This window comes from Tympanuchus pallidicinctus, unplaced genomic scaffold (assembly GCF_026119805.1).
Source record: "Tympanuchus pallidicinctus isolate F22 unplaced genomic scaffold, pur_lepc_1.0 scaffold45, whole genome shotgun sequence".
Lineage (NCBI taxonomy): Eukaryota > Metazoa > Chordata > Aves > Galliformes > Phasianidae > Tympanuchus > Tympanuchus pallidicinctus.
Genome location: NW_026294764.1, coordinates 330,475 through 356,544, shown reverse-complemented (window position 1 = coordinate 356,544; position 26,070 = coordinate 330,475). Strand labels below are relative to the sequence as shown.

At 50.4% G+C, this 26,070-nt stretch overlaps 1 protein-coding gene across 2 annotated transcripts in view; it reads right to left on the bottom strand.

The window, feature by feature from the left end:
- The window catches only part of PKP1 (plakophilin 1), a 33,117-nt gene extending 7,257 nt beyond the window's left edge, over positions 1-25,860 (bottom strand). The window contains exons 1-9 of one of the 2 annotated variants that reach the window (XM_052702547.1): positions 25,605-25,860; positions 19,291-19,391; positions 10,987-11,411; positions 4,956-5,100; positions 3,277-3,484; positions 2,534-2,711; positions 746-860; positions 325-480; positions 45-221 (exon numbers count right to left, since the gene is read on the bottom strand). In XM_052702547.1, coding sequence (XP_052558507.1) covers positions 45-221; positions 325-480; positions 746-860; positions 2,534-2,711; positions 3,277-3,484; positions 4,956-5,100; positions 10,987-11,411; positions 19,291-19,391; positions 25,605-25,806 — 1,707 coding nt within the window. In that variant the 5' untranslated portion in view covers positions 25,807-25,860. Of the gene's footprint in view, positions 1-44; positions 222-324; positions 481-745; positions 861-2,533; positions 2,712-3,276; positions 3,485-4,955; positions 5,101-10,986; positions 11,412-19,290; positions 19,392-20,158; positions 20,247-25,604 lie in introns of those variants that run through there. The other variant, XM_052702548.1, reaches the window with a different exon arrangement.
- Between the last annotated feature and the right edge of the window lie 210 nt (positions 25,861-26,070).

Here is a 26,070-nt window from a genome sequence, read left to right as displayed (position 1 = left end):
TAAGGTGCTGGCACGTTTGGCCACGTATGCAGAGGAGTGCTTACCAGCCCTCGGCTCGCAGTGAGGTTCTGCAGGGCTCCAGCACAAGCCTCCAGGGTGGCATCTTTCTTGCTGTGATCCATCAGGGACAGGTAGGTGCGGATGGCATCAGAGTGGTACAGCCAGCTGGGTCCCTTGGGTTTAAAATCCTCTTCAGGGAGAGGGACACCATACTCATCATTCTGCAAAGAGATGAGACATTGGAAGCTCAGATCCGGCTCCTCACTTGCAGTCCCTGCTGGAAGCTGAGGAGCACATTGCCAAGCCCTCTGCATCATGTCTTACCTCCATTTTGCCACTCCTGCTGTTGAAGCAGCCTGTGAGAGTTTTGTCCATGTAAACACTCCGGGCCATGTGGTTGAGTTGGGTGTATTTGTTGGGAACTTCAGCATCCAGGCGGTAGGAGAGGTTGTGCAGGATGCAGATGCAGTTCTCCACAGACTGAAATCACCCCCAGAACAAAAATGCAAGTGTCACATTTGGTGGAAACACAAAGCAGCACTGCATATAGCTGCATGAGGACACACGCTATGCAATAGTTATATTTTTAAAAGTTATACTGCATGTTTGGTAGGGGAAGAGCAGCCACAAAGAGTCCCATCCCCTTTCAGGCTTGCTTGATAGGATTTTGGAGCTACTCCCAAAACTGCAGTTATTAACCATGGAGATGAACAGTAGTAAAGAGCTGTGGAGCAGCAGCTGGTACCTTGTCATCAGGTCGGTTAGAAGCCACGCAGTTCTGGGCGTAGGTCATGACAGAATCAATCAAGCCAGGGTAATTTCGCATGGTCTGACGTCCCATGTCTGCAGAACTGAGGTTTCTGAAGAAAGTCATTGCAGAGCAAGTCAGGAGAGAAGGAGGGGAGAGGGTTAGTTGGATTTCTCTAATCCAAGAGATCTAATCTATCAAGAGACCTTGGACATGGTGCTGGCTGAATTAACTTGCTGGGCTTTTTTGGAGATTGATCAAGGCTCTCACATTGGAGGCCTTCTGTAGGATCACTCTTGTGCTGAGCACCCATGTTGCTCATCTGGATTGGTTTCATCTGAGAAAATTCCTCATAAGGAATTTTGCGTAGATGTATTCCTAGATCAGCAGTATTTGGCCTTAGAGACACACAGTGATGCTCTGTAGGCTGATTGCCTCCTTGGAGGCGTGTTTGATAAAACAAGAAGATGGAGTAAAGACTATCTGTTATTCTTGGGAAAAGCAGGAAGATGCAATTGGTTGTAAGAGTGGATCTGCAAAGGGTCTCAATCAATGCTTAGAGAGATGGGGGCAGACGTGCTGAAGAGGAGCAGTAGGACTGACCAGGTTGTAATGCATCCCTGAGCACACTGCCAGGCTGCTGCCAGGATAGGGGAGTTTTTCCACTAGCAGGAAATTACTTTTTTCTTTTTCTTTTTTTTTTTTTTTTTTTTTTTTCTATTTTTGCTTCTTTTTTTTTTTTCCTTCCCTGTTTTATTGGCTTGTAGCTTGCAAATGAAAAACAAAGAGAGGTTGGCAGTCATTGTGAGATATTCACTCCAGGCGTTCCAGAACTGGATTTGATGTTTGCTGTGATTTGCAGCCTCTTCATTAACATGAATTCATCTGCAATCCAGAAATTCTTGAGCAGCAATGGCTTGAGCCCAGGGCAAACCCAAGGCTCTTCTCATCCCCGTGCATGCCACATCCCTATGATGTGGCAGTGCTGTGAGTCAGATGAGTGGGGGCTCCCAGCCTGACCGTCCTGCTCTCCTGCAGCCCCACTGAGCTCCTGACCGCCCTGCAGCCCAGCACAACTCGCTGCTGGATATCCCTGCCTCCAACTGCATCCCCAGGAGAGAGCCTAGCTGGAGTTACACTCCATGGAAAGCTCCTTTTACACTACCACCATACTCTTCTTCCCTTATTTTAATGACTTATTTTGTGGCAGCGTGTCGGGTTGGGATTGTCTTAAATGCAGCTGCAGGGGAAGGCTGCCTTTCAGACCCGGTTCCCAGCTGCAGAGGACGATAGCATCGCGTCTCCAAGGGCCCATGCTGCACTCAACCATTTTGTTTCACAGGCAGATACGGCTCCTGCTGGCTGCATGTCTGCTAAGGGTGCGGTCGGCACTAAGCTCCCTCGGGGAGAGCTTCAGTTGATGAAAGTACCTAATTATACAGGGTTGGTTTTTTTTTTCCCCACTTGTTCCCAGTGAGACAAGGAGCTCGCATCCAAGTGGAGGAGGGCGGTAGGAGAAACAGCAAGTCAGGACGGAGATCCTCTGCACAAGAGCTCTGGTTCTGGTGCGGAAAAGGGAGCTGCTCTGGGCTCAGCCTGCTCCTCCTCTTTGTGGGTGACCCATCTGACAAGCAGGCCAATGCACTACGAGCTGCCGGGTCAGGGCTGCCGGGCACAGCCCAGTGCAGTGGGACTGTGCTGTGCCAAAACAGTTATTAAAATGAGTGGGGAAATGTTTGCTTTGCCCAAGTAGAGAATTCAGTACGGCCCCGTGTGCCGACTCACCTCAAGCACCCTGTGGCATTGAAGAATACTTCGGGGTCGATAATTTCCCTTGTCCTGTTGCAGCCACCATCGGACCAGCCAGAGAAAGGGATGATAACACAGTCTGTCAAGACGGGGAGGGCCTCTTGTATCAACTCCTCTTTTAATTCATCAGTGGAGGAGAGGTTCCAGAGCAGACCTAGGAAGGAGATGGAGATAAGCTCAAGTCTTTGCCTACCCCTACAGGGATACAGGAACACAGTATCATGTGGAGATGTGCACCTAAGCATTGTCTCTCCTCCCAGAATTGTTGTTTCCTGCTATTAGGTTGCAGGAGGAAAGCATTTCTCCAGGAATCTTGTGAAGGTTTGCACACAGGGCCTCAGGCAGAGCTGAAGGTGACCTGCACCAACAAACTTGCATCAATGCTTCAAGAAAAGATGAGACACCAACCAGATAGCCAACAGGGTGCAGGAAGGCAAGAGAGTGTCCCAGCAAACACAGAGAAACCTGAGATAGAAACAACCCCAATGGGCAATTGCAATCTGGGAAAACCCCATGGGACACCGAAGAGCCAGGACTTCCCCTGCCTCGTAACTTAGGTCATGATTTCAAGCAATAGAAGCACAAAACATCCCCTTTCCAGTATGGCCTTTTGTGCATCAGGCAACGTGGACAAATGCAGAGAGGGGGGTGATCGCTTGGGGGGCATGAGGCCACTGCTATCAGAGTTGGACTGACACCAGCTATGGGGCTCTGTGTACCTGTCAGCTGCTTCTGAATTTCGGTGTTCCCCGTCCTCCTCAGGAGGCTCACACACTCCCTTATCCCGTTCTGCCGCCGGGTTTCTATCTTGTTGGTTGGATTCCTGAAGACCAAATTCCGGAGGGCTCCGGCTGCCGCCCGCTGTACGTTTTGGTTCGTGCTGCGCAGCAGCTCCACCAGCTTGGCAATTCCCCCGAGCCGATAGACCTGGACAGGGAAAGATGTGCTGACATCAGAGTGGTGCACAGAGCATCACCAGCAGGACAACTACAGCTGTCAGCGTGATGCAAGGAGTCACTGTGCTGCCTGCTGATGGGGCTGGCAAGGAGACCTGGCAGGGAGGGCAGGCCAGAGCCCACAGGTGGCACCAGGTTACAGCTCAGAACTGGATGCCTATGGGTAACAGCCCCGTGAGGAAGCCTTGGTTGATGTTAATGTAAACTTTTCCTATCTCCGTAAGTTTACACCAAGCAAAAATGTTGCTCTGCCTATACATAGCCGTGTATGGCCAGCCATAGTGGTGTAATGACATGACACAGGGACTTATCTGCATCCTGAAATCACAGGATGGTCTGAGAAGGTCAGGGTAGAAGGTGAACACCCTGGAGGTCAGTGGGCCATGCTCAGTATGAAGAGGGACAGGCATGGATGGACCCAGGGAATCCCAACTTCCAGGACAACACACAAGTGCAGGGGAGGTGTGAAGGCAGAGCACATCCCTTCACATCCCTCCAAAGCTCCAGCTGAAGGATTCTCCCTGTGCCAGATCAGCTGGGGACGAAAGCCACATGGAGCCTCCTTGGACACACAAACCTTTTGGCTGGAGATCTGCTGACAGCAGAAAATGAATGAGTGCATTTTAAAAAGAAAAAAAAAAAATCCAAAACCAACCAAACAAAAAAACCAAACCCAAAAAAAAGCACGCTCTGGGGTGACTCATCTACCTGCTCCAACACATCTTTCTGGGAAGTGATGGGACAGGTTCAGTGTTTTCAACGGTAACCAAGGGTGTGGCTGCCCTGCAATTAGTGACTGCACTGTGGAATGGGGTCCCCACGCTCAGCTCAGCTGCACTGTGGGCACAGGGGCATATCTGCACATTGCCAGCTCCACTGCTGCTCCAGAGCACTGAAATCTGCCTGTGTGTGGGTGCTGCTTTGAGAAGACCACACTGCCATGGCTGCAGACACGTCAGGATGGGGATAAACTGCCTTGGTATGTATTGCTAACAAACACATTGGCTTCGATGAGTGGCTGAAATGGCATTGAGCAATGCACAGGGAGGAACACAGTGGGATCTGGTGCAATTTTTGTGGTTCTGACACTGAGAGAGCAGGACATTCACATGGAACCGGGTGCAGTGCCATCCAGAACACCATGTTTGGGTGGCTGCTCCCATGCATATCCCTTCAATCTGCACCACAGCGGGTCGGGGTGATAACATGGTCAGAGTCTCTGCTGCTTGGTAACTATTCCCCTGTGCTAAGATACTGACCTGCCCTCTAATAACAGAAAGTGGCCACTAAGAGGTGAAAAACCCACTTAAGTTATTCCTGTGTGGACTGATGTTGTTTGAGTCTCCATCAAGCCAGCCTACAGATTCTTGCTATTGAGATACACCAATTTTGCCCATCCCACGTGCCATCACATCCAGTAAGCTCTGAAGGAGTTTGCTCACCTCTTGTTTGGCAGACTCATCCTGGAAGCAGGTGTGCTGGAGGTAATAAGCCCCCATGGCCTGGTATTTGTCATCAGAGGAGCACAGGAGCTGTATGGCTTTCTGGATGGTCATTGTGCCACCATCTATCTCATCACCACATATTCTGTGTCAAAGAGAAAAGCAGCATTGATTGAGTTCTCAGCCAAATAGGCTACTTTAGTACTGAGGGTTATTAGGAAGAAAAGAAGCACAGAAAGCCAAAAATCATCACTTCACATACAAAAACATTGTGCGGCCCTACAGCATCGCTCAGACTCAGAAGAGAGATGATAAAGGAGGAAAAGATACAGCAGGCCACCAGGGCTAATGGACTATGGATCCACTCCATCAGCAAAGCAGAAGAGACAAAATCTTGGTTGGTGTCTAATTATGTCGAAGGTGGAAGGATTAGGAAGGATTAGGGAAGAGAGAACCAGTGCTCGCTGTTGTTCACATAGAAGAATTAGTGGACAGGAATGAAACCATCCATCAGGTTATTAGGACAATCTGAAGGAGGCAGAGGCTTTTCCCACAGCATTTAATCCTTTGATGTGAGATGTGGTGGAAGCAAAAATGTGAGAGCAGCTGATGGTCTCGGAAGGTGAGGGCAGATCCCTTAGGAAAAGGAGACAGGCACGTCTGGAGCCATGGGATGGACAGCCACTGAGCTCATGAGATGCTGCTAACAGCACTGGGAGGGTGTAGGAGGCAATGCAACAGGGGGGTGTGCTTCTGTTGGCAGTCTCCAAGCCCTCCAGAAAAGCTGTTCATCATCCACCACGCAAGGAATCTGCACACAGTCTGGAGGAGGGCTGTGCACCCCTGGGTTGGAGCAGGACTGGAACCTTGGGTATAAACCCCTGAAGATTTGTTAAGAAATATCAAGCCTTGCTCTCTTTGGCTTGTATTTATTCACCAGTGCTGACGTTTGTCCCTGATGTTTTAACTCTGTAAAGTCAGAAATATGAACGAACTTTGATGCTGATGAAGGGGCTCTGGAACGCAGCGCTCCTGTCTGTGGAATGGCCACAAAACATTCAGGACCAACGGAAGCCAAACCCAGAGCTCCCAGTTGGTTATTACTGCCTCACTGGTGACAGGATACAAATGGGAAATATTTTGTTAGCAGTGAATGAAACCGAAGAGTGTGGGAACTTGGCTGGGATGGGTTGACAACACCAAACAATCCCACAGCCTCTAATAAAAGAGGATTTTTAATAAGATCTTGAAATGAACCTTATATTTAAGGTATTAAATATTGCTGTGAGAGTGCAGTGTGACCTTTTGGAGGCACAGGATATGCAGAATAGGTTTGATTGTTCCAAAGAAATGTAAGAACACAGCTCTATAAAGGACACCCAGAGAAGTTCGCCACCTCCGAGAGCTTACAATTAGATAAAATAATTCCCCCTCAGATATAAAAAGTCTCACCCCCCCCACAGCACCAACGAACCACCTCCACAATTCTACAGCAAATTTCATACAAAAAATCCATAGCCAACAATCACGCTGTGCACAGCAAGGCATAATGAAAGACTACACGTGAAATTGCACCCAGTGGAAAGTCCTCATTTAAGCCCCCGTGTAGTCAGTGGAGAGAAATAGAATAATCTGCTTCTGTGTGCTCACCATTTACCCTAAGACAGGAAAATCTGACCCTGGAGGTATCTCTGCCTCTGCTGATGGCGATCATGTACTGGACATTAAGAGCACAGCATCTGAGGTTGGATGAACAACATTCTATTTCTGCACTGAGTAAAGCATCACTGCATCATATGCTTTGTCTTCATTTGAATCTCCATCAGAACTTGGCTCCAAGAGACTTCCATTTCACTTGAGACAAGGAAATGCAGAACTGGAAAGAAGTTTAAACTGGGAACTCTATCCTACGTTCTGTGAGACACAACAGAGCTGGGATGAGATCAGGTCCAGCATGAGTGGCACCAGAGGAACTTCTTTGGGAACCTGACCTGGGCCAGCAGGACAGGGAGGGAGCACATGAGCACATGAGCAGACATACCAGGTCAATGCCATGCAGCACACGTAACCACAGCGGTGGTGTTGATAACTCTGTTTTCCAAGCTAAGCAGAACCCTAAGCCAGAAGCAATTTCTATGAGAAAGAAGGGTGCCTGATTCGTTAGTGATCCAAGGAAGGGTATTTCCTACACATCACTCATTAAATGTCCAAGCCACATCCAGCCACATCCAGCACATCACATTCCCAGCATGGGAAAAGAAGGGAAAAGCTCCATTTCCTCTTCTGGCTCACTGACAAGAGAAATTCACAGAGCATCTGGCTCTCCCACGTGCCTCAGAAGAAGCAGTGGTTTCTCCCAGCTGAGAACATAAGCACCTGGCAAGGCCCACAGTATAGGAGATTGTTCATCAGTCAAGGACATTCCATAACCAGATCAACAGCATCAGAGCTACAGTTTGTTCCAAGACAAATTCTTGAAGTAAGGCCATCTCCAACCTGGGCCAATGCTCCTGGTAGGAAGATCTCTGAAGGCTGTTCTTCCACAAGGAAGAAGCAATCAGAACAGGGAGACCTCAATTAGCAATGATTCAAGGAGTCAAATTAGATGATCAGATCCAGGTGAGGAAGAGAAACAAATACTTCTGAGGATCACTATCACAGAAAGGCAAACTCTCTAGTTTGATACTGATGCCTTTGGGTCACTGTGTATTAGCAGATTAGTTTGTGCTAATTGGATCTAAGCCTCCAAGCTGTCTGTTAAGTCTACAAGTCCTAGGAGGGGAGGAAGCTAGAAAAGCCTCACAAATGCCACTGTTCATTAACCAAATGAGAGTGAAGCCACTCAAAACCTCGAGTGACCTCAGCACATCCCAGCCCTCCAGAGCCAGGCAGCACTGCAGCAACCCCAGTTTGCTTTGGATGCAAATGTGCCGTGCAGACAGCTTCACATAACACAGAGCCAACACTGAAATGGTCATTTTTAGAGGTAGCTTGCCCATATAAGAACAAAACGAAACCAAGATGTCAGTCTTTTTATATGCATCTGCTTTCATTGTGTGGCATAGCCCTGGGGAGTTTATGTTTTGATGCTGATCTCCTTGGGCTTATCCCAGAAGAGAGGAGGTCTATCAAAAAACACCTCTGCCATCTTCTCTGACTCTCAATAACCGTTCTGTGCTTTTACTGTTCAGAATACTTCCAGAGGGACTGAACTTCTGCCTGGGGATCCGTGTTCCAGGACATACAGCAACTGTCCCTGCACTTCAGCCATAGCCACCAGCAGGTACCCAACGCCCTTATCAGAGTAGCACCAAAATATGACACGTTTCCAGGTCTCCTGAAAGACCCCAATCCTCTGAGCCTGGTCCCATCTGATGTCCAAACACTTGATGGCAACACGTCTGCAGAACAGAGCTTAAACAACAAAATAGTTTTCCTGTGCTTCCAGGTCCAGCTGGAGAAGGAGAAAGGCTCAGATTTTTCTGAGCTACACGAAACATCACATCTTTTATTACTGCTTTTGTTATCACTATGCGGTGAGCCAGGCGGGTGTGGAAACTTTCTGTTGTGAAAGCTGAACACAAAACCATGTTTGCTATAAAGGCAAAACCTCTGCCTGAAGATCTACTAGAATATGAAGTCCAGAGCCTCAAACAGGGACTTGCTGGCACCTGTTGCCCAGCTAAACCTTCCTCCTGCATCTAGAGGTTAACGATGGGGTATCTACAAGCAAACTTCTCCCTTCCCAAAGACCAGGCTACCCAAATCCAGGCTGAGCTCTCAAAATGCGGAGTCCTCCAGCCAAAGAAGTCCTGCACAGCAGAGCCCAGATACGATCCTAACCCATCTCCAAGGACAACAGCACGCTCCAGACCAAGGCTAACTGCAACCTTCCAGATAGTCTATGCAGGCAAATGGCTTTCCAGGTAGATCATCTGTTCAAAGAGGACAACTCCTGAGCACGCTTCCAGAATTCCAAAGATGACAGCTGACAGCCTCTCCTCCTATAAGGCAGCCAGCAATGCAGTCTCACACAAGCAGGGTGTGTGCCCCAGCCCAATCAGATTTACTCAGGGGGCACAGCCCCCATTGAGCCGAGGACTGAAGCCCTCATTTCCACACCAGAACCAGTTCTGCCAGATGAGCCATGCCCCAAGCCAGGAGAACTGTCTAAACGGAGCCACTCCCCAGCCAGAGGGCATCCAGCGCTGCACAGCGTTCCACCGCACCAGCAGCTCTCCTCCATAAGCACCATTATTCCTCAAGTGACTTTTGCAAAGAAACGACCAAGTCTGCAACCCGAGGGCTGTGCAGTGTGATGCTGGGATGCCCCAGAGAAGCCTGCCTGCATGGGACGAGCACCAGCAGACACCTTCCCAGGGCAGGAGCCGACTGCTGTCCTGCAATTCATCTCTCTGTCGTCCCTCCCACGATATTTTCATGGTCTTTAGACAGAAATTCCCTAAGACAAGTTACTTGTCATTTATGGAATGCTTCTGTTTCCCAATCCAGAAGAATTACAAAGCTTCTGGATAGAGCAAGCCACTGCCACTGGTGCTCTGGGTTGGCCAGGGCTGGTTTTGCATGTGTCGGATTGAAGGGAACTGGGCACACAGGAGGACAAGGTTTCCTGACCACACGTTAATTAATGGGCAAATAACACTTCTTGGCAAACACACTCCAGTGCTTATTCCCCTACTCAATGCAAATGAAGGAGGTTGAGCAGAGAATTAACCCAGCATTCCAATGTGAACGAGGGCACCATGTGGGCACTGCCAACTGCAGGAGGGGATTTTCTCCATAACACATTTGGGTCAGAAGCTCAATAAATATCCCTGTGTGGTGTGAGCTACACCGAGGCAATGCTGTCAGTTAAGCAGCCTCACATTACGTCCTACAGTGAGCAAACTCCCCAGGGCAACAGGGAGCACAAGAAATGAGCTCAAAAGGTTCCAGTTCCTGCATGGGAGGTGAGGTAAGTCCTGGGTAGGGCAGGCACTGCTGGACAGTGATGCAGCAGCCCCTGAAGATGCAGACCTTCTCTAGCCTGATAAAGCATCACAAGATACCCTCCAAGGCTGCTGTGGGCAGCAGAACACGGCTTGTGCTCGAAAGCTGGAGGCACCGCAGCCACTCGCATCAGGGCAGCTCTTAAATAAGCATCATTTCAATGCCATCAAAGCCCCCAAAGTTTTTGTTTCTGTGACAGCTCTGCTGCAATGCAGATACATCAGCTTGGGGGTGTCTGAGCTCACTGCTGTGCTCTTGTTGCAGCAACATTTACAAGAAGGGGCCTGGTGCTGAATGGGACGTGGAAGACAATCCTGACCACTGCATAATTCCTAGTTCAATGGGACTAGATGCTCTGGACAGAAAGGAAAAGGAATAGCTTCCAATCTGTCTTAGCTATATCAGTTATTCCAATTAGGCTTTTTTTTTTCTTCTAACTTCTGACTCAAGTGTTGTTCTTTTTATTTTTCTGGAACCTGAACTGGAGGAAAGAAGCAAGGCTGGGTGGGAAGGCAGAAGGGAAACATGACTGCTCCCAGGTTCTCAGCTCTGCCCTGAGTCAGACCCTCAGGAACAAACTCCTTCAGCTGTTGTTTTTTTTTTTAAGGTTGGTTCTCTGCCAAAGCAGAGCAGGGTGACAGCCAGGAGAGACACCCAGACTGCACACCAGCCCTTTTTGCTCTTCACATCCCCACCCTCATCTTGCAAAGGAGCTGACAGCTAAAACCACTGCAGAGGCACCAGGCAGCATCTTGCCCAATATCGCACAGCTACAGCAGAGACATCTGCACTGAACCAGCCACGTTGGTCTCTCTCCATAGTCCATAAAGAGAAATAAGCCCTCTGAGCATGACTCATCTGACCCACTTTAGATGCCACTGCAGGATGCGATTAAGCACACCGCACGCTTGTCAACAGATCTCCAGTGGCTATTAAGCAGCTCAGGTGACAAACTCAGACGGACAAACCTCCGAAGCAACATCAGCATTTACCCAGATCCATCCCACTGCAGCAGACTTACTTGGAGCCAGACTGAGCCTGTCCATAAACCGCATCCTGCTTGCAGCTCATCATGGGCTGGGCATAGACCACATCGGGTTTGTTGCTGGAGGGGCAGGAGAGGGCCCGTGCAGGCATTTTTTTACTTGTCCTGGTAGTTCCTTGCTGGGTGCTACAGCTGCTGTAGATGCTCTGGCGGTTCAAGGTTGCCTTGTGCTCTGCCCGACCCCCGACCTGACTCTTCCTCAGTGTGCCCCGCGGTGGTTCGCAGTAGAGGTCGGGCTCGCTCCGGCTGCTCTTGATGTTCTGCACAAAGCAGTAGTCGCTGCCGGCCCTGTTGGGGCTGCAGACTGCCTTGCTGTAGTGCTTGCTGCCCCAGCCCTCCATCTGGCTGTAGGAGCTGTAGCGCCGGTTCTCAGCATCCCGCTTCAGGGTCCCGTTGTACAGCTGGGCAACAAGAAAACGGGAGACAGCACAAATTAGGAAAGGTTGAGCTGGAGGTCGACGTTGCCGAGCCCCATTCACATGTGGGTATTACAGTATTACATTCCTGTGCCTCTGAGGTATTTCTGTGACCTGGTCTCCTAGTCATAGAATCATGGAGTCGTAGAACTACCGAATCATAGAATCACTGAATATCCCAAGTTGGAAGGGGATCCATAAGGATCATCTAATCCAACCAGTCATCAAACCATAAAGTCTGGAATCATGGAATGGCTCGGGCTGGAAGAGACCTTAAAGCCTTTGTGTCCTGCATGAGGAAGGAAGACCAGACCCAAATTCTTTGCAAAGAAGCACTCAACCCAAAGCAAACCCACACAGCAGCTGAGCTGATTTAAAGCACAGACCCCATGAGGGGTCTGCATGCTGCATACCTCAATTTCATCACAAGTCATGATGTGTTTGTGGGCCAAGCACAGTACAACCATCAAAATATATGGCAGCACAGCCTACCAGCAGCCCTTACAAAGATTCCAAACCCTCTCCTGAAATCTGGGGATGCAGTGATCAGGATTTGGTAACCAAGTGCTTGGAGTCAGAAGTTAAAGTTCCAGCACAACCCTGCCATACAGCAAGTGCCTCGATCCCAGCTTGGAAGAACAGGAGGCAAAGATCTTCCTCCTTGTGAGAGATTACATCACTTTTCATCACAGAGAACGTTGAACCATTCTGGCCTTCCAGCACTGCCCATACTTATTGTTAATTTCCTTATGGTATTTGGTTCCCTTCTGCCTGCAAGTTCCTTAGGAGGGGAGTAATGGGAATGAGAAAATGGAAAGATGGAATTCATGAATCTCATCATGCCAAGAATCTTATTTGTGACCAGGTGTGTTCAGCTCAGCATTCTGGTGATCAGCACTCCAAGAAATAAAGTAAACAGGAATAAAGGGAACTGATGGATTTGGTGCCAGAGACCTTCCCATCCCAAAGGCCTGCCTCATCCCCCTTGGGTTCACTCAAGGAAATTATTGGCACTTGGTGAGGAAAGCCCACGGTGCAAAGGTCCACAGCTGTGCTTATCTGAAGTAAAAAACGAAGCCAAACCAATATTTTCCAACATAGAAACAGCATGCAAAAGAGAACTTGGTCTCCTGTGCAGCATCACCCCAAATCCCGCTGCTCTGCCCCAATTCATCCCAGCCCTGAGCACGCTCAGCATCATTTCTCTCTCCAACACTCAGCAGGATTGTCATTATGCTAATTAATTAAGCCAAATAATTCCATTAAGAAACTGATCTTCAGGAATGCAGTGAATCCTCTCTGCTGCATCCTGGAGAGCTGCACAGGTAACGGCTGGAAGCATTCAGAACGGGTCAGGAGGCAGAAGAAGAAACCCTCTCATCCAGTTACGCTGGACCCACTTTGCTCTGCCACTTGAGCACAAAGCAGGACTTGAGATACTTTCACTCTGCAGGTTTACATCTAAACAGGTAAACTGCTGGAAGGGGAGAAAATTCTCTTTGCATTTACTCCAAAGGACGCAGAAAAAACCTGTTAGTGCTGCAACATGGCAGGCAGCAGGCTGGGTGCACCCTACGGTGATCCCAGGGGTTTGGAAGAAGAATTTGCATGCGATAAGAAGAGGGAGGATGAGGCACATAGCTGAGCACAGTGAGCCTTGGGGCTCCCCTGGCAGTGGGGCAGCCCCATGGAAATGATCAGGGTGGCCATGCAGCAGAGGTGCTCAGCACCCAAGTCCACTTTGGCAATGAGGGACCTTTCAGTAAGGATCTAACCCACCACAAATGAGGACGTCTTTCTAAGGGTGACACTGTTCTCATTCTGTTCCATTTTTCCAGCTGCTCCCTGATGGAACACAGGAGTTGCACTCAACGATCCTTATGGGTCCCATCCAACTTGGAATATTCTGTGGAACCCTCAGGACAATGACAGTGGACATGGCCAATGCATGACAGTGTGGGGTGGCTCTTGGGGAACCCACTGGCAGGGCTTGCCGCTGGCAGGCTGGAGCAGCAGCCTTTGGACATGAGCCCCATCACATTGCTTTATGAGTCACTGTAAGCCAGGATTATTTTAGAGGGCTGTCAGAAGCTTGGCACAGCCACAGAGCCCCTGGGCATTTACCAAAGCCAATTCAGCTAACCATGGAAGTGCCAGCTCTTCATTTATCTACAGCTATTGTTTGCTTCCCAGTGTGCTCGGATGGGCTCTCCGCCAGCAGAGCGAGGGAAGGCGTGAGCACGTCCATGTTTATAGGTGGGAATCATCCCTTCTGTATTTCCTGCTGCGTTTCAGAGCAGAGCAGAACATTGTTCTCCTTCCTGCCAGCCCTGGGAAGGGCGCAGCAAAGCGGCCGCCTGTTTGGAAAGCCTTCTTTCTGCAACGCAGGGAGCCCTGAGCAGCAAGTCAGTGCAGGTCCTGGCAGGGCGGGGAGCCCTTTTGCAAACTCATGGGAAAATAGTTCCCGTGTGATGTGAAGCTCATTACCAAAGTCAGTGCATGACTTTTATTGCTGATGCTACCAGATGCTTGGCTGAGCCCATTTTAATCTCTTTCAAGTGGCACGGACCTAATTGGTATCTTAGAGTTCCTCTTTGCAGCAGGAGATTGATCCAAAGCCTCCAAATCGATGAGGAGCCTCCCGCCAGCTCCAGCGGATTTTGGAGCTGCTTGCCAAAAAGTCCCTACAAACCCACAGCCAACCCCATCGCTCCTTGATCTCGGCAGAACGCCACCTCTGCTCCTTAGGAGCAGCACCATGTCCCCATGGAAAATGGTCCCCAAGGAAAGCCAGAGACCTTCACCTCAGAGCAAAGGCTGCAATGGAACAGAGCTCCTCACGTTGTCTCTTTGTTGGACACAGCAATCAGGGAGACAGGGAGCAGAGCAAAGCAGGAGGGAGGCACTGCTGTCTGGAGAGGAGATGTCACTTGTAAAGGTGATGCCATCACACAGATGTGGTTGGGAGAGCTGCTTGGCAGCCACCCCCAAACTTCTGCTGTGAGTGCAGAGTGAGCTCTCCCTGTGCAGAATGGCATTAGTGAAAGGAGATCATCACTCTCACCTTCAGACCCCCTCAGCCACCCAGATTTCCTGACACCCCGCATCCCATTAGTGGTGGCCATGTGGGTCAGCTCCACATCTTACACCCTTAGCAGCGGGAAGAAGCAGTGCAGAAGGGCAGGGATTCCCTCACACAGTGCAGGAGGCAGCACAGCGATCCCACCTACCCTGCAGGAGTTTGGAACCACCTCAGAAGAGCAGGGACTGTCACCACCTCTTCTCCCTGGTGCTCTGCAGGGATACGGGATGCTCACATGCAGTGTCCCAGCTGTGAGCATGCTCTTCTAAAGGAGCCTGTGTGTTTGAGGCCAAGCCTTGGGAGCTGCTCATTCATATTAAAACTAGGAGGGGAGGAAAGGGAGCAAAGATGAGCACTGATAGCACACAGGTGCTCTTATCAGGCCTGGGCACTAAGTGCTTCCCCTCACTGCCAGCAGCAAAGACCTGCCTCAAAATTAGCAAATGTGTGTGGAGCACTGGGTCTAAATTACCTGACCTCTTAAGGAACAATGACTGTAACATGCAGCACTGCCACCAGTGAATAGATATCTTTAACTTCTTATCCCAATTAGAAGGAAAAAAAAAAAAAAGGCGCTGGAGAGGAAGTCACAATGGCTTTGTTGGGCTCTTCTTTTTCCTCCAAAATCCCTGTTTGAGGAGCACAGAGGAGGGCTTGCCCAGCACAGCCCTGTGCTCAGATCTCAGCACTCCTTCCCTCCCAGATAACTGGGTGTTTCTGACTCCTGCATCTGAGGACGCGATCAGTTCATTACCCAGCTCTAATTCTTTCCCTTGCAATTTGTTTGTTTCTAGAGCTGCAGACAGAGAGAAGTAAAGGACTCCGAATAAACACGTCAGGAGCAGCTTCTCCCAGGCTGCAGGGCAAAGCACAGGCAATGCAACATGACCGCGTCCCACCCTGAATGATGGGTGGGGAAAGATCCTGATGCTCCTTGCGAAATGCTTTCACTGCTGCCTGCTACCAGCTCCATTGCAGGGAGAAAAATTGCAAAACCAGCAAATATATTGTTAATCCATTTCTGAAACGCTCTTCCCCGCCTCTCCTGAATGCTGTCTTTTCATCTGGTTCTTTGTGCAGCTCAGCTTTCGCTCCCGATGGTTCAGATAGCTCCTCCAAAGCACAAAGCCTCTTGCAAAACCTCTCAGGGAAAGCAGGGTCTGACTAAGCAGTGATGTGCAGTACAATGGCACGATCGTGGCCCCACCTTCTGCTTTTCCATGGAGTTCCCCTCCTCGGACCCTGGCTGAACACCTCCAAAGCTGCACCTGCACTTGGGCAGACAGCACACTTGCTGCAACTCATGGGCCACCAGACTGTGACAGCAGCTTGGAGCCCAGAGCTGAACAAATCCCATTTTTGGGGTCCTCAAGCAGTGCTCTGGCTTTACACCACCATGCCCTGGCACAGATCCTGCACCGATGGCTTTGGGAGCAGGTGGCCACTCGCAACACAAATTGCATGGGGACGAAGGTCTCCATGGGTCTGGTGAGCTCAACTGCACCTGGCCCACAGTTACCACAAAATATCACCCAACACATTGATCTGCAGCCACTGGTGTGCCCACTGCTGCATCCCACCACGGCCACTGGGCAAAACAAGGCTGCCAGGGAGGTGGAGGAATCCCCATCCCCAGGAGCGCTCAAGGAACATGGAGATGTGGCACCGAGGGATGTGGTCTGTGGGCATGGTGGGGTGGACTTGGGGATCTCAGAGGTCCTTCCCAACCTCCATGAGCCTACAGAATGGGACTGAGGGCTTCGTCCCTGAAGGCTGAGCCAATCCCTGACTTGTGAGGCAAAGAAACTGCGCAGCATGTGCTGGGTCCAGCTCTGTTACCCAGACTGTTACATCACAGTGCTGTGCTCCTGCGGTGCCACCAACGAGGCACTCACCACAAGAATAATCAGGAAAAAACCTCCAACTGTGGGCAAATCAAAGGTTTTACCCATAGCTCTTTACCAATCCAGAGAGCTGCCATCAGCTTTAGGAAGCTCTTCCCTTCAGGTCTGTCATTTCTATTGCTCTAGTACAGGAACACCAGCAGCTCATAAGGGAAGAAAACTCAGAAGCAAAAGCTTGAGATTCCCAACAAGATAAAAAACCAGACAAAAGCAGTAAGTTGGGAATAATAGTGTTTAAGAGCTGTGGGTGAGACAGGGCAGATGACATATCTCCTTGCTATGTCATTTACAGTCACCATCTGAAGCAATGCACTGATAAAAGCGGTGTCTAAGCTGCAGCCCTTTGAAGCAGCAGCACGGACACAGGGCCTGTTGCACTTCTCAAAGAATTCAGAGTAATCTCCCTGATGCTGTACTAGGTTGCTTCCCTGAGATACATGGGCAAATTCAGGCATTTCAAAGGCCTTTGAGGCTTCTCAGAAGCATCCCCAGCACTAGGCAGGAAATGCAACTTCATCTTCAGAAATAGATTTACTTTATCTTCTTTCCCCTGGTGAGCCAGAAATCACAGATAGAAAATGCTTGTAAAAATGCTGAGAACCTGCCTGATTTCAAGATCCTAAGTTCACACAAAGTCAACCTAAGCTGGAGGCTGGGAGTGTGATCTTCTGTTACACCTCTGGATGAAGCAAAACAGATGTTCCCCAGTGTGACTGGGGAGCATGGTGTCTGCTAAGCATCTGTTAAGCAGATTTAGGCTGCAGGTTATATGTTCCCATGTGCCAATGGCACTCGGGATTCATGGCCCCAGCTGCAGTCCTGTTAGGTGGCTGCTCCGACCATGGCAGGAGATGCATCCAGAGGGCTGACTCATCCTGACCTGACAGATCTCCAAGATAGAGCACATGAATCATGCTGCACCTCTCTGTTGGCTCTGGGAGGAGTCTAGACAACTTGTTAAGACAAAATGGCTGATTTTCAGATAGACCACATTTTGTAAGAGCAATTCTACTGTGAAACTTTCACAAGTCCCAGTCCCTTTTTTTTCCAGTTCCTTTTTTCAGCCCGTATCTGAAGGCCTTCACCAAGAACTTCAGGAACACAATGCTGCTGAGACCCGTGCATCTGGAGAGAGACCCTCCCAGACCACCAGTGCAAAAGAGCCCTTCAGAGAGAAGCCGTGAGCTGCACGAGTCTGTGGTGAACCAGAAGTGAACCAGAAGTGACCAAACTGCTCTGTGGTGTCTATTGGAGGCTCCAATTTGTGCAATGACCACATGAGCCATCTGCCAGCACAGCAGCACCAGTGCTGGACCCAAAGCCCTGTCGATGCACTTCTCTCAGGAGCCACAACAGACAAACAGCAATAAATCATTTAAACATTACAAATAATTGACTCTGAGGTTCCACCTCTGGCTTGGTATGGTCCCTCAGCTGCACATTGCTGAGGGCTCACACAACTCCCTGGGAAGGGATATCGACCACAGGGGGTCCATGCCTGCCCCAGGGATGCTCTGCTCTTTTCCATCATGGACACTCGGCCTCACACCAGTGAAAGATCACCGTCTGAGATTTAAACAGCTCAGCAAAGGAGTTTGAAACAGCTGACATTGAGGCTGACAGACAGTGTAAATAAAAATTTCAAAGGCGTGCCAGTGCTCCCAGTCCTTCCCACTGAGCACGCATTGGCACCCAACCCACTGAGTGACATTATCACTGCCTTAAAGCAAACAAGTGCACCACAGCCATTAGAACAGATGACAGACAAACCTTTGTGAAGCTTAGGAATGCTGATGCTGTAAACAGGCAGAGGATCTGGCAACCAGCAGGAAACACTGCAGCCCTCTGTCTCTGTGCTTGAAGCCAACCCAAGCACCTTTCCTGGTTCAAACCTTTGATGGTTGTCAGGGAGCTGCTTTACAGCCCCACAGTTGTTGAAAGGAGCCCTTTATTTTTCCTGTATTTAAATGCCAGATCTGGGAATTGCACCTCTTTACTTCACAGCTGATGAAAACCAGGGATGAGCAGAATACAGAGCCCAGGTGGGGGGCAACACCAGCAACACGCAGCCCCAGGAGACACCAGTAGCTCAGAGAGCTTCCCAGTGAACCAAGTGTCCAGGCCCTTATAGGGCACATAACCCCTGATTGCACAGACAAGTACAGTCTTACACCTGCATTTTCTGACAATCTGTAACACAATGTGTTCTCTGGGAGAAGCAAAGCACCCCCTTTCCAGTTTCAAAGAACACCTTAAAAACATCTGCACTGTGGCACTGGCTGCCCAGGGAGGTGTGGGGTCCCCATCCCTGGAGATGTGGCATTGAAGGATGTGGTCAGCAGGCACAGTGGGGTCAGATTTGTGGACCTCAGAGGTCTCCTCCAACCCTAAGGATCCTATGATATGCTGTAGGAACAGCAGCACAGTTATGATGCAAAGTCCCTGGTATCCCCAGTCAGCTGCACTGATTTTGTTCAATTAAGTTTCTGTGCACAGAAATAGAAATTGCAGCTTGGATGATGCGCTCCAAGATCTTAACGTGAGACCTCTTAACTGAGATGCGAGTCTGAACCTATGGCCTTCAGACAGCTGCAAACACTGTGTGCTGTTGGGATATCAATCCCCGAGACCAAACTAAAACTCATCCACAGTAAAACCCCCAGCCACATACAGCATCGACATCAGCACCTTGTTGCTATTTGCTTCAATCTATGGATCCTCTCCCTCTGCATTGAAATCCATGTTGGAACAGCCACAGCCATGCCTGACCTCTCCCAGAGAAACTTCTGAAGTGCCTTCCCACCCAGCACCTGCTGGAGGATGCTTTGTGCAGGTTACCTCAAGAGGATGCCACAGCTCCCAGATAAAAGCATCTTACCGGATATCCCCAGCTGCTGTTTCCCATTTGGGTTTTGGTGTAATAACTGCCCCGGGACGTCCCGTAGCCATAACCATCAGCTACACAGTCGTACATGGAACCTGTAAATGGAAAAAGCACCGTCAGTAAGAGTGGCAAGCAGCAGACCATCCCAGTCTTTTCCTCGCAGTGAATTTAGATCCTTTCATCTTATCACTGAAGAATAATGGAGTTAGGAAACCTATAGGAAGCACAAGATAGAAAGTCGGTAAGTTGAGCCCTTGCCTTGCAGGCAGCCCAAAGATGTTCATTCCAAAAAAGCTCCTAGAAACTCCAGCCCCAGACTGCAAGTGGCACCTGAAGGCCTTCAGCAGAAAAGACCAAGTGCCATAAGATCTACCATGGACAACAGCAGAGCGGGTCAAGATCTCAGGCAGTGCCTCAGGTCTTACATGAGAGGGACGGGGTGCTGTTCTGGAGTCACACAGTTTGAGTTGGAAGGGGCACTGAAAGGCCCTCTGGTCCCACTGCCTGCAGTGCAGGGACACCCACAGCTCCATCAGTGCTCAGAGCCCCATCCAGCCTGACGTTGGGTATCCCCAGGGACAGGGCAGCCATTGCTGCCTTCAATCTCCATCCCCACTCTCTAACAAATCACACCATTCATACTGTGTCTTCACAGAAGCGTGTTAGACTCCATCATTACAAACACAGGCTATGATCAGCACTAGAAGAAATTCATCCTCTTCCTAAGCTGCAATTCCCTTATGTAATGCAGTGGAAAGTGCAGCAATGACAGCAGAGCAGCAAGGTTCTACAGTGCAGCAAGTAAGAATCTGCTCAACTGCAACAACCACAAACACAGAAACAAAGGAAAGCAGCTGCTTACCTTCAGAAGGCCTCAAAAATACAGGGATCTCCAACAAAACACCCTTCCCTCCACTGCCAACCTTTAAATGAGGGCTAGGAAGAGGTGAAGCCAGGGTCCACCCCTTCTGGTCATTTAGGTACATTGCATGCATCTGAGCTCCCCTGGTTGGCCCTGCCTTCTCACCAGGTGTTCCATCACTGCATCAAGCTGTGATTTAGCATTGCCACTACACCTGAACACCCTTCTGATGGTCCGAAAGGGTTCAAAGTCATTTGAATTTCATTTTCAAAACTGCTCAATAATTGTGGCATCCCAAGTCCCGTTACGAGGAAGTGCAAACCCTACACTCCAATTATCTTCCAGGGAAAGCTCTGAATATCTAACAAGCTACAGAATCAGGACTTACCTGTCCCAAGTTATGCACCTAGACTGGTGGGTAATGTCAGAAATATCCTAATCTCTCTGATTGTTTGATAAGACTCATCTCTTGGATAAACTGGATAAGCTCTACCACAAAGGCCCTGAAGCCACTCAGGTCTCCTACAGCCACCGACCCGTAGAACGTATCTCGTTTATTGCTGTGCCTGAGGCATCCAGAACCTGTTATGTTGATTTGGTACGTGGCTAAAAATTCTTGCATTTTCTCAGGAAGATTGTCCCCATAGACGCAGTAATGAGATTTTCTTTCTGTCGTCAACACAACGGGAGCAGCATCTGAAGAACCTCAAGGAATGCAGGGTAGGCAGCAGCAGAGCAGTTGCACAGACGTGTCCTTGTGCAGAAAATGACAGGATCTCATTTTTAACCACATTTATAGACATCAGAGCATTCATAGAGCATTGCTGCAAGATGCCCATTATCTCTCCAGCCCTGATTGCTTCCTATATATCAAGTTGCACGGGACTTCCCAGTAAGGACGAAGGAGATGGGCACCAATATGGCAAGGGAAGTAAAGGCACCGACTGGGTGCCACCCCACGACGTCCCACCAAACGTTGGAGGAACGCAGGGTTGGGCTTTGGCAGAAGGCGGGCAGGGCTTAGAATGGGAAACCTGGGCCAGGTGACTCAGCGGGGGACAGGGCTGACAATGGGAGTCCTGAGCGCAATCCCATAACAGTTTCCTGGGAATTACTTCTGACAGCCCTTCTCCCAGTCTGTGCAAACATAATGTATCTGCAGGCTGGAATTTCCGGACACTGTTTGTGAGTCAACAGCTTCCTTAAATGGAAGAAAGCGTTTCTGGGTGTGACTCATGGGTTAATCTGACCAATCCTCCCCGGGACGGCGCTGCTCTTCCCAGCATCCATTCCTGCTGTGCACAGCACTGGAGACTTGGGGGATGAGCAAAGAGACACCACAAGTAGTCCAGTTTTGGCACTTGTAGTTTTAAGACATTGAAGAGAGAATCATAGAGAATCGTAGAATCATTAAGGCTGGAAAGGAGGTCTGAGTTCATCAAACCCAACCATCAACCCATCACAGCCACTAAACCACGTCCCTTATGCACATCTACATGGCAATGTGCATCTACATTCCTGAGCCCCTCCAGGGATGGTGACCCCACCACCACCCCGGCCATCCTGTGTCAGTGCATTGCCACTGTTTCAGAGAAGAAATGTCTCCCATTCCTCAGCCTGACCCTCCCCTGGCACGACTTGAGGCCATCACCTCTCATCCTATCACTGTCACCTGGAGCAAAGGCTGACTTCTCCGCTGCAACCTCTTCTCAAGAGCTGCAGGTGATGAGGTTTCCCCTGAGCCTCGTCCAGAATGCACCACCCCAGTTCCCCGTCCCTGTAAGACCCCACTGTGCTGCAGACCCATCGCTGCCCTTCTCTGGATGCTCTCCAGGCCCTCAACATCCTACTGGCAGTGAGAAGCCCAAAGTTGCCAAAGAGTTGCCTTCACCTCCAAGAACTTGTATACAAGAGCTTGTAAATATATAATTATAGAAACCTCAAACGTTCAAAGCTGCCTTGCTGGTTTGAGAAGGCACTTCCCTGCCACCGCAGCACTGTGATTTGTCCCTTGGTCTGAAGGCCAGGTAGAACCCAGTGATTTTATGGCGGAGGTGGCTTTGCTTTGTCCTGCGAGTTTACACAGCTCTCTGCCTGATTCTTCCTGAGGGGCAGCTGGGATGTGTGCAAGCAGCCCGAGGGGAGAGAAGGGATATTCCTCAGCTTAACTGCCTCAAGGAGAAAGACCGCATGAGGTGCTCACCGGTCCTGCGACTTTGGGATAAAAACAAACAGTCTCCAGAGAAAACTGGTCAATCTAAAACCTCCATTAAATCAGGGAGAGAGCTCATGGGCATAAAAACTAACCGCAGCAGCTAGGGAATGCAAGAGGTTGCCCAGAGAGCTGTGGGTACCCCAACCCTGGAGGTGCCCAAGGACACGGATGGGGTCTTGTGCAGCCTGAGCTGGTGAGCTGCCAACCCATGGCAGGGATGGGGCTGGGGGGCTGCAAGGACCCTTCGAACCCAACCATGCCATGGTTCTATGCCTTAAAGAGCTTTCGCTTGAATGCTGTGAGCACCACCACATGCCGGCTGTGCCCCCCTCTCTGTCACCAGTCATCTCTTAGTGATCACCACAGAGCAAAGTGAGACCTTGCTACAGCACGCTGTGCCTGAGCTTTGGGACCCTCTTGATGAGTTATCTGCATTCTTCAAAGGCAACTTTATACCCTTTTAAAGCTAAAAGACTGATGGTGAGGAGAAGAATTATGTCAGGAGAGCCATTTGTTGAGCACAGCAGAAGGCTTCAGCCGGACGCATGAAGCTAACAGGGAGCTTTGTGGCAATGGAGGCATATTAATAAACATTAATCAGTGGCAGGGAAAGGCAAGACAAGAACCCGTCACTGGTAGTGCAGGCTAGACAGGTTCAATAATAAACCATGCACAGCTTTAAAACAATGAGGATGATTAAACATAGGAAAAAAGTAGTAAGAGAAGAAGGCCTGTGGGAAGCACAAAGCACGATGCCTCCTAGGAGAGAAGTGTTGGAGGAACCCCAGAAGCTGAGATTCATGCAGGAGTGACCAGATGGCGTTTTTGCCTTGTGGCCTATGAGCTGAAGGGTTGGATGTTTTCCTTTGCTCAATAATCGGAAAGGTTCGTGGCAGAGCTTTCACTGAATCATCTCGCAGTGGGGGAAGGTGACAGAAAACTTCCCAGCACTTCATGGTCACAAACACCTCTTTGTGCACATCAACATAATGACCCCAATTAGGTTGAGATGGCCAGGAGGACTCAGTTCAGCTTGGTTTGCCCTTTTCCCCTGCTGTGACACCACATTCATTTTCCCATGGAAATCTGCATCGTTCCCAGACACAGAGCAGAAGCCCAGCACACACACACCAGTTTGGGTCACGTTGCCCTGCTGGAGCTGTGCCCACACCCCGTGGTTGTGCATGCAGGGGGTGACATCAGGACCTTCAGACAACGGCCACAGCTCCTTGTTCTCCAGTCAGCCAGTGGATTTTAGGTAGATACTGATAGCAGGATATTAAGAGAACATCTGCCCCACAGAAACACCAACTGTGGGATGCCACACCTCCCATCCCTGCTGCATGCAGTGGGATGCACGCCTGCGCTCCCCACCCTACAGGCAGGGGTGCATGCATTCCTGAAGCAGCAGAAGGCTCTGCTCAGCTCTCCTGCTCAAACCAGGTCTCAAAATGCAGTGGCCTGGGTTGATACCCAAACAGAGACACGCAGGGAACTGCATGCAGAAGGAACAGCGCTCAAAGGTTTATCAGGATGTTTTGCCAATCCCACATCTTACTGGGAAGCATCTCTGAGAAATCACGTGTGGATTCATGTAGCTGATGCTGGAGGAGCTTTTGGACATAGATGAGCAGAGCTGCTAGCAGATCCCAATGGCTCCTCGCAGCTCTTTGTAAGAAACATTAACTCTTCTCCCTAGGTCTGCTCCGATGGCCTCAGAACCAGCAGCAGCAAAAGCCAACGTGGCTCAATGCTGTGCTCTGAAAGCTCAGCCTGTCTCAGGCTCCAAAAGAAAGAATAGAAATAAATGGGAACTCCTTGTCCTGCTGGGAGCCCCTCTGGCACTGCAGCTTCCAGGTTGAGCCACCTGTGGGGCACCAGGAGGGCACCTGAACCTGCCTTGAGAATGCAGGCAGCTGCTGGGAGTGGGATGTGACTCAGCTTCCCTGGGACGCAGACACCAGAGTGGAACATTTCCACGCAATTCCCATTCCCAGACGTTCCCAGAAGTGTCTGGAGGATGGGTTTAGATTGAGATTGTTGAGTAAAGACGGGCAGCTTGGGAATTTGCTTTGCTTTATTTCTTTCCCAGAGTTTTCACCTGGGCTCCTCTCCGAGCAGAACAATCCCCCTCTGCCTCCTGGCCTTCCTCACATGGACAGCAGCAGCAGGAGATGTCCTGCAGAGCTTCCCCATCCCCTCTATCTCTGCAAGCACAATGCATGCATCCAGGAGGGCTCCTATGGGAACATTGCCTTGGCAAACCTGCCCCCCAGTGCTGGGTTCTGCCTCCTGATCCTCCTGCTGCCAACTTGTCATCGCCAGCTCACATGGATTTTCTGCAAACACATCCCCATGTTCTGGGAGAGCTGAAGGACTCAGCTCCAGCTGCCATCTGTACCCCAAGGCCCCAGGCTTTGCTCTTCCCATTGCCCCAGCTGGAGCAGTGAGCTCACTGCAGCCGCTGGTGAAAGCAGCTCCAAGTCAGGGGGGATTTTTGTTGTGGCTGCTGCGCCCACCTGAGTTTGCAGCTCTTGACTGGTGGAAGTTGGGCTGCCCTCCAAATTAGCTTTCTCCTGATATGAGAACAGTGAAAAAAATCCTTTGCCAAGCTTTGAGACACGGAGAAAGGTGTTCCTGTAGGAAACCTGGTTCCAGGACACAGCTGAGCACTCGCACAAGCCCTGTGCACAGAGGTGGAGCAGTTGCACGGTGCCTGCACCCTGCCTTGCCCATCTCAGAACAGAGGGGACTGTAGAGCATCCCCACTGCACCGCTGCCAGCCTTCAAACGGGGACACACCGGGAGCTCTGGAGGCACATCCCAAGCTCAGGTCTGTGTCCTGTGTGCAGGCATTGCTGCGATGCTGGGAGCTCTGGCTGCACACAGGAGGGGTGAAGCTGCAGGACAGGATGCTTGCAGAGGAGCAGAGCTGTAGGCGGCTGCTCCAGCTTTGAAGCTGGGAAGAACAAGGATAGGAGCAGTGTACCAACATGTCCCAGAGCCATGGGGACAAGAGCAGTTCAGCCCCACTGTGCTGTGGCACTGCACCCATCCGCACACCGCAGATCCTCCATCCCATGCAACAGACCCCGGCATCTCCCAGCCGTGGGGGCCATGGGGGTACGCCACGAGAGACACGAACCGCTCTGTCCCCCATAAACCAAACCCCACAGAAGCTCACAGCAGAAGCAGCCACAGCAGCTGCCCTGACCCCAGAGGGGATGGTACCTCTGTTGGAGTGTCCCACGCTCGATGACACCGACGACTTCTGCTTCTGCCGCTTCACCGTCATCATCACCTGCTCCTGGACCCGCTGCTTTCCCGTGCCCTTCGTTTTCAGCTTGTGATCCGAGGGCAGGGCCAGCGTGGAGCTGGCCTGGTCTTGGAAGCACTCATATGCCAACGCCGTTTTCAGCGGAGAGTGAAGCATGGCTGCAAACCGCAGGGGACGGGGAGCTGCTCTGCACCTGACCACGCGCACCACGCAATGCCACAGCGACCGCGTCTCTTTTTGGGGTTAATCTCCCGAACCCCTCCTTGCCATACGTCCCCAAGCCCAGCGTGTCTCAGGGCTCCTTCTCCCAGCTCTGCTCCCCGCCGTGTGAGCAGGCACACCCTCTGCCAGACTGGATATACAGCCCTGCCTGCACACACCCACACGCTCCCCGCCGCCGCCGCCGCTCGCGGCCCTGCA